Source organism: Ciconia boyciana, chromosome 2 (genome assembly GCF_034638445.1).
Source record: "Ciconia boyciana chromosome 2, ASM3463844v1, whole genome shotgun sequence".
In the NCBI taxonomy this organism is placed as follows: domain Eukaryota; kingdom Metazoa; phylum Chordata; class Aves; order Ciconiiformes; family Ciconiidae; genus Ciconia; species Ciconia boyciana.
Genome location: NC_132935.1, coordinates 8,222,629 through 8,234,811, shown reverse-complemented (window position 1 = coordinate 8,234,811; position 12,183 = coordinate 8,222,629). Strand labels below are relative to the sequence as shown.

General features: G+C 38.3%; 1 protein-coding gene across 5 annotated transcripts in view; it reads right to left on the bottom strand.

The window, feature by feature from the left end:
* ZFAT (zinc finger and AT-hook domain containing) overlaps nt 1-12,183 on the bottom strand; it is a 151,119-nt gene that overhangs the window by 24,882 nt on the left and 114,054 nt on the right. For 4 of the 5 annotated variants that reach the window (XM_072851843.1, XM_072851841.1, XM_072851842.1 and 1 more), the window contains 2 exons: nt 7,795-7,883; nt 5,087-5,225 (listed from right to left, as the gene is read on the bottom strand). In XM_072851843.1, coding sequence (XP_072707944.1) covers nt 5,087-5,225; nt 7,795-7,883 — 228 coding nt within the window. Of the gene's footprint in view, nt 1-5,084; nt 5,226-5,461; nt 5,569-7,794; nt 7,884-12,183 lie in introns of those variants that run through there. The other variant, XR_012040711.1, reaches the window with a different exon arrangement.

Genomic DNA, 12,183 nt, shown 5'->3' with positions numbered 1-12,183 from the left:
CTATACCATGTCCCTAAACACCTCATCCAAACATCTTTTAAATACTTCCAGGGATGGCGACTCAACCACTTCCCTGGGCAGCCTGTTCCAATGCTTGATAACCCTTTCAGTGAAGTAAAATTTCCTAATATCCACTCTAAACCTCCCCTGGTGCAACTTGAGGCCATTTCCTCTTGTCCTATCACTTGTTACCTGGGAGAAGAGACTGACCCCCACCTCTCTACAACCTCCTTTCAGGTAGCTGTAGAGAGTGATAAGGTCTCCCCTCAGCCTCCTTTTCTCCAGGCTAAACAACCCCAGTTCCCTCAGACGCTCCTCATCAGACTTCTGCTCTAGACCCTTCACCAGCTTCGTTGCCCTTCTCTGGACACGCTCCAGCACCTCAATGTCTCTCTTGTAGTGAGGGGCCCAAAACTGAACACAGTATTCGAGGTGCGGCCTCACCAGTGCCGAGTACAGGGGGACGATCACTTCCCTACTCCTGCTGGCCACACTATTTTTGATACAAGCCAGGATGCCCTTGTCTTTCTTGGCCACCTGGGCACACTGCTGGCTCATATTCAGTTGTCTGTCAACCAACACCCCCAGGTCCTTTTCTGCCTGGCAGCTTTCCAGCCACTCTTCCCCAAGCCTGGAGCGTTGCATGGGGTTGCTGTGGCCCAAGTGCAGGACCTTGCACTTGGCCTTGTTGAACCCCATACAATTGACCTCGGCCCATCGATCCAGTCTGTTCAGGTCCCTCTGTAGAGCCTTCCTACCCTCAAGTAGATCAACAAACATGGCCTATTAACGTGGCTTTCTTCATGGCAGAGTCCTGGTAAGAGGCACTGACTTAAAAGCTACTACATGGATTTGAAGGCTCTTCACTGCTCTAAAAATCCACACAGCAGGTGAATGCATGGAAAGCAGGCACAGCACTAGTGGTAGCACAGGAAATATAAATGCTGTGTAAGGAAGGGAAGAGGAACAAGGATGCAAAGTCAGAGATGGAAAGAACAGAAGAGACTATTTCAGTTGGAAGGGACCTACAACGATCATCTAGTGCAACTGCTTAACCACTTCAGGGCTGGCCAAAAGTTAAAGCATGTTATTAAGGGCACTGTCCAAATGCCTCTTAAACACTGACAGGCTTGGGGCATCGACAACCTCCTTAGGAAACCTGTTCCAGTGTTTGACCACCCTCTCAGTAAAGAAATGCTTCCTAATGTCCAGTCTGAACCTCCCCTGACACAGCTTTGAACCATTCCCACACATCCTATCACTGGATACCAAGAAGAAGAGCTCAGCACCTCCCTCTCCACTTCCCCTCCTCAGGAAGCTGTAGAGAGCAATGAGGTCGCCCCTCAGCCTCCTTTTCTCCAAACTAGACAAGCCCAAAGTCCTTAGCCGCTCCTCACAGGACATTCCTTCCAGCCCTGTCACCAGCTTTGTTGCCCTCCTCTGGACGCATTCAAGGACCTTCACATCCTTCTTAAATTGTGGGGCCCAGAGCTGCACATAGTGCTCAAGGTGAGGCCACACCAACGCTGAATACACAGGATAATCCCCTCTTTTGACTGGCGGGTTATGCTGTGTTTGAGACACCCTGGGATGCGATTTGCCCTCTTGGCTACCAGGGCACACTGCTGGCTCCTGTTGAGCCTGCTGCCGACCAGCACCCCCAGATCCCTTTCTGCAGGGCTGCTCTCAGCCACTCCTCTCCCAATCTATACTTGTGCCCCGCGGTACTCCATCCTAGGTGCAGAGTCCAGCATTTGGACTTGTTACATTTCATCCCATTAATCATTGTCCAGTCCTCCAATGTGGTGGACAAAGCATGTCCACCACAGAAAAAATTAAAGGCTGTTCTCTCTCATCTCACTCTAATGCCTTCATTGTAAGACTACTCCTGCATTCTCAACAACTTCACAGGTTTTTTGTTTCAGGGTAAAACAATTATTTTCAGAAGTGCATTTATCTGGCTCCCAAAGGGGAAGGAAAACCTAACTAGCATGCGATTAATTTTAATTGTTCAAAACATTATAAATATGATCCTTAATCATATTAACAGAATTCAATCTCAGGTACCTATTCTTAAGAGTGGCTGTGTACAAATAAGTCCCCGCAGTGCTCAGTTATTTGGAAAGTTAAACGAAGCTCCCCATAGCGCATTTCTTCCTTCACCAGCATGACTGAAGAATAGAGGCTTTGAGTACTGACCAAATGAATATTACCTCTTTAAAACAACTGCAAGTTCCCTGACAACAATCACTGTCTGTGAAAATAGTCATAAAATTCTACTATACATTCCTGCCCTGAAATTTATAGACAAAGATCTACTTTTTAAATTATTTGGTTTTTTGACAAAAAGGAAACAAAGAAATGTCATATAAAAATAACACAGGCTCAAACTCCTTAATGTAGTTATACATTGCTCCATTATAGTACAAGTTTAAACGAAGAGTCTCAGAATTTGAGTGCCTTTCTGTGTGTCATGATTTCAGTATTAACATGGATTAGTGCCTTCAACAGATAAATGTTCTGCGTTAGATGAATAATTTGGAAATACTATTTAGAAATAATGTCATCTTAAACGAATTATATTTAATTCATTATCTAATACAACAGCATTATTTTGTTCTCTATTCTTCAACAAAAACAGAAATTTTGAAGATCCCAAGAGATATTATAAAAAGGCTGGTAGTTTCTATTAAAAAAACAGGGAAAACACTTTCTAAAATTATCAGAAACAAAAGTAAGAAACTCAACTCTACCAAGCATTAAAATATTTTCAACACAATTTAATATTTAATTTGGCCTTCTCTTCTTCTTCCCCACTTCCCCCCACACCAGGCACTAGAACTGAAGGAGATTTACACCCAAAAAGGTATCTGACTGTGTAGTCAATTGTTTGCTTTGGTTCACCTGCCCAGCATGCAATGGCAAAACTTCTTACAGGAGTCAGACAACCTGTACACGTCTCCTTTGCTACCACCCAGACACTGCAAGGAATGAGTTACAATTTGTGATACCTGTATCAAGGAGAAATAGAGAAACTAGTGGCATTGACCATCTTTTCAGAAGGATATAGGGCTTCAGCTGGGATTAAATTTATAAACAGAAACAACAGCCAGGCATATAACTTTTTATGCTACTATATAAATGTGGTAAAAACTACTACAATCTGATTTTCTCTTCCCCCTGGCATTCCATTAGCTCTTATCCTTAATCTTGAAGTTTCGATCCTCCCCAAAATCCTTGTTGCCTTTACTGAGTTTATCTGTCACAGCAATTTCTCTAATTGGCCAGGTGTCTATATCTAATTAGTTTTATTTGTCTTTATCTTTGTGTGGTACAACTGTAAGTTTTACAGAGACAGCAGTAACAAGCAGTTGTTCTAGGCAGAATGAGATATTTAGGACTCCAACACAGAAATATGGTGTAGAGAAATGCAGGCCTGGTACGACAGCCTTGAGAAGCAGAGACCCAGGGTGCAGCACAGAGGGCAGGCATGGAGTGATAAGAAGTGGGGCACAAGCTTGGCAGTGAAGAACCCACAGCTATAAACAACTCAGAAATGGTCAGTTAAAAATACACAAATCCGGAGCTGGATAAAACTGGTTTTAGGGACAACAAAAATAGTATTTAACATACATGAAGAGCACTATAAACAGTAAATTTGGATTTAACCTGCAGCTACAGACCAAGGAAAAAGAAAAGCGTAAATGTGCGTAAGCAAACATGTAACAATGGCCCCAACTGGAAGGGGAGAGGAAGATCATAGAATCATAGAATCATTTAGGTTGGAAAAGACCCTTCATATTATCAAATCCAACCGTAAACCTAGCACTGCCAAGTCCACCACTAAACCAAGTCCCTAAGCACCACATCTACATGTCTTTTAAATACCTCCAGCGATGGTGACTCAACCACTTCCCTGGGCAGCCTGTTCCAATGCTTGACAACCCTTTTGGTGAAGACGTTTTTCCTAAAATCCAGTCTAAACTTCCTCTGGCGCAACCTGAGGCCATTTCCTCTTGTCCTACCACTTGCTACTTGGGAGAACAGACCAACACCCACCTCGTTACGACCTCCTTTCAGGTAGTTGTAGAGAGCGATAAGGTCTCCCCTCAGCCTCCTTTTCTCCAGGCTAAACAACCCCAGTTCCCTCAGCCGCTCCTCAGAAGACTTGTGCTCCAGACCCTTCACCAGCTTTCTTGCTCTTTGGACATCAAGATGAACATCATACTCCTCCCAGCAAAGAACTCCAGATGCTGACAACTTACTGAAACCCCCATCCCAAAGCCAACACCAGAGGGAAACCACCCATCTTAGGACTCAGAGAAACAGTGGAAGGGTGACCATAACACCAAGAAAAGGAGTAGAAACTAAGAAGTGTGTGTGTTACAATTTTAATTGTAATAATAATACTATTGAGACTTCTTCTGTATATAAGTACTCTAACTACAATTTATTATTTTTTTAAAATAATAATTAGATCTAGACTAATGGTGATTCTTGAACTAGACTGTTAAGACTTCCATTATACTAACAATAAATTCTTGGCTTTACTTACATAGGCAAGATGTGCTTCCTTTGCCCATAAACAAGATTCTGAGCATAACAGTTTGTAACCTGTTTTACCCTGTTTACCTGTTTACTGTCTTTTTTCCCCCATTTTTCTAGTGGGGGAATAGTTTGCTGCCATTTACTCTTCTCCTTACGTTTTTTCAGCCTTACCTTTAGTTCAACCTTGCAAAATTGTCATATAAATTTATTAGTAGAACGATAGATATTTATCATTCATTTCAACACATAACGACACTGTACTTAGAAAAGGAGACAAACAAGTGAAAATGATAAATGTATGCAACAATGAATAGCAGGCAAGGTAAATCAAAACTTTGCTTCATCCACCTTTAGAAACCAATAACAAAGGACACTGAATGAAGGATAAAAGGTGGTCATTTCAGAATTACTAAAAAGTAGTAATGATTTATCACATAACACCCAGTAAAGTGAGGAACACATATCGCACAAAAGTTTACCCTTACACCAAGTTTGCTTCAGCAAAAAAAATAACAAGTCTTATATGGTGGAGATGTACCTTGTTGGATAAGGGCTTCTGCTGCAGGTTCCCCAGAACCTACATTTACATACTCTTCATTAGGATGCTTTCTGTTGTAATGCCTCTTCAGGGAACCAGATATGTTGCAGGAATAGTGGCAATGTGCACAACGGAAAGGCTAGGACCAAAAAGGAGAATGTTAGAACATATTTCCTGATCTCTTCAGGATACAGGTCTAAGGTGCAATGTTTTGATCCCGAGAAACCATGTTCATTTCTGGTTTAGGCATCTTCCAAGGAGACCTTCCAAAATTCAATATAAATGGAAGTTGTAACTAAACGTTACCTAAAATTTGGTACTTTTTATTATGTGCAAGACACCAAGTATTCTCAACATTATAAGATTATTACCTACTTTTCGTAATTCAGTAAACTCTGTGTTTTCATAATTGATGATCACAGGTCTGACCACGTGGAGACTTTCTACTACAAGGAAATGACTCAGCTGCCGTAAGCTTTGGTCTGAAAAGGGGGAGTAAGAGAGCTAAAATAACTGAAGGTACAATATGACTGTACAGCCAACCTAATTTAACAGATAACCGTACCTGACAGGGTTGATCTCTTCCCTTTCCTTTCCTTCTCTCTCCAACATGCTCCCAACTGCTTCCCTTTCACTGGCACTTGCATTCATCTGACCATTTGGTGAGCTAAGTTTTGGGAACTAAATTATTTAATTTTTAAGAACATACGTCTCCCTTCAACTGACAGGGAGAGACATTTCTAAAGAAAAAGTTTAGGAAAACAAGCGTTTGTGCCTGAAGTCAGCCTTTGAGAATAACCTTCTAACTGAGATATGTCACAGTATGGGAAGCTTGACAGCACCATTAGGGTCCTGGAGAAGAATGCAGACACTGACCAAAGTCCTTGGGGAAAAGTCAAGTACCCCAGAATGGGATGCAAAATGTTTTATGCACAGCAACCAGGCCCACCTAAAGCTAGTCAGCAGAAAATGGTTGGTACAGAAATGTTTATTAAGAAGCTGAATTTAAAGCAGGGAAATGTCTGCAGTCAGGGTCCACTGAACAGTACACTCGCCTAACCTTGTTGCTCGTGATCTTCCTTCAGGCTCCAAACAGTGAAAATAAGGAAGAAAAGTGGTGTTCAAATTCCCTTAACCTTACAATTCAGAGGGTACTGTAACATTCAGCTATTCCAGTTTTCAGAGAGGGGTACTCTCCTTTTCTATTGCTGAAACTATCTTTTTTTCAATAAAATAATCCAGACAGCTGCTGTGGTTTTGTACCACTCTCTACATACTTGCATGTCCCACGTTATCTGCTATCGGATAGCGGGACTGCAAATTCACGGAGCTTGGAAATATGATGGATTAAATTATCATTAGGCTGCACAACTACTGACATTCCTCTGAGTTTGATATGCATGCAAACAACTGTCCCAGAAGAAGGCAACTCATTACTAACAGACAGTTTTTGAACTACTTTTGACAAATACTCCTGATTGACCTATTTCAGTGTTTGCAGTTCTCCTGATAATGCATTGAATAGCCACACTTACATGCATGCTGACAGAGGACTGAAAAGAGGTGCTGAGCCAACAGTTCTAAAGCTGATCCCGAGGTCAGAACCAGCTATATTTCAAGAACTGCATTATGAGTACATTCATCCCATTAGCCATTAAAAAAAGAAAATTATGTATTTTCATTTAGAAAAAAATCCTTTTAAAAAGATAAGTCCACAGCAAAACTACCTACTTAAGAAAGAAAAATTATTTGTTCAAAAGGTATCATCCCTTTAGATGACTTGCTTTCTTTTCTTATATGTCTTGTCTTCCAAAACTTAAACCATGAATCAAAAGACTGTCTTCCTTTCTGCTTTATGGAGGTACGTAGCATTGGTACTTATGAAGAATGGCTGAAGTGTACTCTTTGTAGAAACAAAATGATTTGTTAGATAATGAAAGATGTTGCATATGAAAATAGGATGATGTTTTCAATGAGAAATATGCTTATTGCCAAGATAAAGTGTTACATTAAAATGAACATTTTCATACATACAAAATACTGGATTTTTCTGGAAAAGAAACTAGTATAATTTCTATTTCCTGAATATAACGTTTCACAATTCATTACATCAATACTTATCATGCTGAGAACCAATGTGAAATTTAGGAATAAAACCATACTACAATTTATTAAAATAAACCATATCTCTAATCTAAACACTTCATAGAAACATTAATAACCTTCAAAACTCTTTCCAAGACATGTTTCAGATAAATGTGGTGTTTTAAAATTAATCCTCTTCAATTTTCTTCAAGTATATGAACTCATCTATAGTACATTATACTGGCAAACTTTCAGAGAAAATTAAGGTGGGCAATGAGCAGTGATGTATGGGATTCACTTTCCTACTTCCCTAGGACATTTTAAGGTACATATTAGATTAGTTTTCTCAAGGACTGACAGTCAAAAAACCCAATAATGTCTGTTTTATATTGCAACATACATATATTTTTGGCAAGTAAAGACAGTAATTATAAAATTGTCCATGAACAAAATAACCCTATCTCAAAAGTCTGACTATAAAGTCAAAAGTCCCAAAATATTAAAATGTTAAGATGCCATAATTGTCACCAAACAGGAAAATGTGCCAATTTTAAAACTGTTGTCTGAAGTTCCATGTATTTCTAAATGACTTACCAATAAGCCCAATTTATATGTTTTCTTACCTTGAAAGAGACATGTTGTTCCATATGACGTAGGAGCTGTGGTTTTTGGGCAGCTGTATAGTCACACACTGTACATTTAAACTGCTTTCCTGAAATGGGAATAGAAAATGGAATAACTTTTTTCTGTTTAAGTTCAGAAAACTATTGTTTATATTTCCTCATAAAGATAATTTCCAAAATGCTAAGAATGAACAACGAACAATACTAGAAGTCTGGCACTCGCTCTGCAAAATTTTGGTTAAATAGAGCTAAGAGCAGAGTAAGGAAGAAAAAAGGCTCGAGTGTTATCTTTAAACTATAAGCATTAAATAGTCTAGATACTCCTGGGATAGTCACTGGTGAAAGAAGAAAAAGAATTGTTACAGTGCAGCCTAAATGGAAGAAGGAAATCAATTATCTACAACTGCAGGCAGTTATTTTGCTATTTGTAAAGCAGATTTGGAAATCCTTAAAACACACGTTTGGTCGTGTTCACATGTTTTTACCTACTTCTGTCCCAAGCACTGAATTGTTATGATTCAAATACATTTAAATTTTCTTGTTTTTTCCACTGTAAGTTTTCTTGATGTATTTCTGGTAGGGTATGAGATGATCTATTATTTTTACCACAAGATTTGGTTATGTGTTTTCTACACTGGCTTAACTCTGGATACAGGGAGAAATAAAATATGCTATAGACAAAAAATAAGATTAGAATAGCAAATAATACGGAGGTTTTGTGTTTAACCTTTCACTTCTGCTTATGCAATTTTAAAACAATGGGCACAAGTTGCTCCATCAACACCACATTGAATGATGCCTGCCTGCCTTGATCATCGTGACATTTTGTCCTTTCTCATCTAAATCTCTGCAGTAACCCTAAGTCTCACATACAGTCACACAAGGCAACAGAAAGTACATACTGGGACTAGTTCACACTTTTTATGCGGTGACTTACATGCTGGTGGCTACCAAACACTAGGTATAATGGGTAGGTTCTGTGACCTGTTCTTGGAGAGTGCTGATTCATATTTCTTTATTTTAATTGGGTACACATTTTCTCAGAATGTATAGAGTTAAAGTAACTGTTGAACTTCTACTCTTCTGCATTAATTGTTTCAAAAAATCATAGAGTGGACCAGAAGTGGGGTAAAGACAATGGGTGCCTATTTGCATAAACATTGCTCCTTCAGATACCAACCTAAAAAGTCATTGAAAGATTTGAGACAGTCTCTATCTCTTGAGTGCTTGGCAGACTGAAAATCTGCATTGTAAGCCGGTCTTCTACACAACATAATGCAATTAAATAGAGTCAATGCAATTTATATATATTGCTTTGCGGAAAAAAAAAAAAAACAAACTTCAGATCAGAAGTATCATCCAAAGAAAGGTGTTACTTTAAGTTCCACAGACAAGACATTATACTTCAAATTTCTTTACGTGCCTGGGAGCTTTCTAGTCAGGCATCAATACTGAAGGTATTAACCCTCCAAGCCGAAATAGCAACAATAACATTGAAGAACAAGAACTGGAATTTCAACTAATGAAAGCTGATGCTCAGAACATTCAGTCTAAAATGAAGTCAGTATTTTTAACAGAAGGCATGATTAATGACTATGACAATTTGCTTAGAAATCAGATGGATGCCCTGTCATATGACATCTTTAAATCAAGTCTGCTTAGCCCTTCCCAAAAATATATACTACAATCCAGCAGAAATGTGATGCAAAATTATAAGATTAAGTTATGGCCTGTACGCTGCAAGAGATCAGACTTCGTGATCATGAGAGTCTGCTTTTGGCCCTGAAATCATTAGTCTGAGTCCTTCTTAAGGCAAGATGGTCAGATTTTGTCATGATATATTTTTAGGATTCTCTAACAGGAATGAATTCTCTCTGACTTTTTCAAGAAACATCTGTTGCTGTTTGTGGCTTTGCAAAGAGTGAAACTCCCAAACATAATACCATTCTGTAGGTTTCTCTTACTTTCTCTTCAAAGCATTCTCTCTCCCAAATCTTTTTTTCCTCCTCATGATTTAAAATAACACAATTTCCTTCCTTTTATTCTCTGGGTTTCATACTCCCTTTCTCCATATTTTGTCTTTAAGATTCTATCAGCCCTGCTACCTCCAGCCAAATTACAAGGTGTATTAAATAGAGAAAGGATTCATTCCTGTATTAAATGCCCATGGCTGGCAAACTGTATTTGACTGACGTGGAATAAGTATGTGCTAAAAACGACTCCAAAAGCAAAAGAACCAAAAGCAAGGATGGAGAAGTACAATACAGAATATTTTGTATTATCCTAAAGAGATCAGGTTTCTTTAGATTCTGGATCTCGCTCAAAAAAGTTACAAGCATTTTATACTGAGTGTGAAAGTTTCCATAAAACACAGCTAAGAAAAACCTTAAGACAATTTCTGAGATCTAATTAAAATAACGAAAACCAGGTTTTCTGGTTTATTTCTAATCACAAACAGTAATAAGCCTGGACTACGGAATTGTTTTCTGTCATGCCACTCTTGAGAAGTCTGTCTTCTAGAGAAGAATAAAGCAGACAGAAAACTACTTTATATTTCACTGGTTAAATTGACCTTGCAGGGCTGATATTTGAATAAAAATTGTCTGGATTCATAAGTCAGGAAGACAAGACTCATAAACAGCAAAACATCTTTCAAATTCATTTATTTGTGAAATAACTGAAGAACACTAGATGTGCGCTAGTAAGAACTTTTGAAGTACTGTCACTATAGAAAGGGACACTGGGCAAAGAGAAACTATCAGCATTCAAGAGGCTGAAAGTCCCTTGACAAATCATACACTACATTCCTGGTGACAATGTTATCTTATTTTTCACAAGTGTTTGAAATGCATGAAGGTTTATTGGGGTGGACTTAGTGAGGAAAATTACTTAAGACTCCACAGACAGTGAGATTCTGTTTCCACTGGAGCCAATGGCAAAATCAATTTTCCAAAGGTACAGGGAATTTCCTGGAACACTTTTGGAAGTGTAAAAAGCAAAACAAAAGAGCATAAGTCTTGGATTTATTTGTATCAGTCAAAAAGGGAGGTGCATCAAAAAGGAACATGCAGTCACCTCAGTTATTGCAGAAGATGACAGTCTGAAGCCAGATAAAAAAGGCTCCTGGTAATAACATTGCCTCTTAACAGTGCTATTCTTAACAGTGCCAAATTTCAAAGCAGCCTCAGCTGAATTACAATAATTACTTACACACATATAGATTTGTTCAAGAAATAGAACTAACTCACAGGTAAAAGCAAATTCAACTTTCACTGCTGAATTTCACTATTTGGACATGCCAGATGGTGAAAACAAAACAGAAAGATTTTGAAATGAAATCCCATGCAGGGTATTTTTTTACAGCATCATAGAAAGAGACCTTTTTTTTCTTTATAGTCTGATCGTGCTCCAGATTTCCTTTTAATTCAAACACAACCTGCATCTTTCTCCCAGCCAGGAATCAGTTGAGGATTGTATTTGATAAGTAAATCTGGATTCTTGCATATGACGTTTAGATGTATGTGCAAGACCTGCTTGTTATTGACCAAGGTATTTCAAAATATCAGAAAGTACTTTTTGAATAATGAATGATTTACTAACTCATGGTAATACTCCAGTAACTTTGGTAATACTCCAGTAACTATACGCTTCCTATAGTATCTATCATATAGATAAAGGGATCATATAGTAAAAGGGATCATCTCTTTCACTTATATGTACAGATATAAGCACACATAAAAATAAATAAATATCTCTGACACAAAAACTTCACATATATTCTAAAGATGTAACAAAGCATTGTGCACTGTGAAAGTAAAATGCTAATGAATATGCAAATTTTTTTTAAAAAGAATTTAAATGAAATGGTCAATAAAGAGTGGAATGAGGTTTCACAACGTTGCATGAGTAACAAAGATCAAGCTACTAAGTCATAATGAAGGTCTGTATGACTTATCCTGCTAAATCATTTACTTCAATTTGATAACCCCAGAGGAATAAAGTATTGTTGCGTCCCAAATTTTGATAGAAAAGGTGATATTTTTCTGGATTTGCATCTCACTTTTTTCTGTTATCATCACAGACGTTAAAATTACAGAGCAAATGCATGTGCTGCATGCGTGCCTATAGAGAATACATGTTCATGCTTGCCACTGGCTGACTAGACCTGGGGACACAGAGCTGCAGAAGCCTTGCATCTATTGGGCTATTGAATTCAGGAACTCCTAACAGTATTTTCACAGAAGAAAGTAGTAAGACACAACCATGGAACTATTTTTTTTTCCAAATTTCTATTGAGATGAACAATTCTCTGTAAGAATATAAAGGGATATAAAGCCAACACAAAATTTCAGAAAGAAACAGCTGTCTGTCTTTCTCAGAAATTAATTT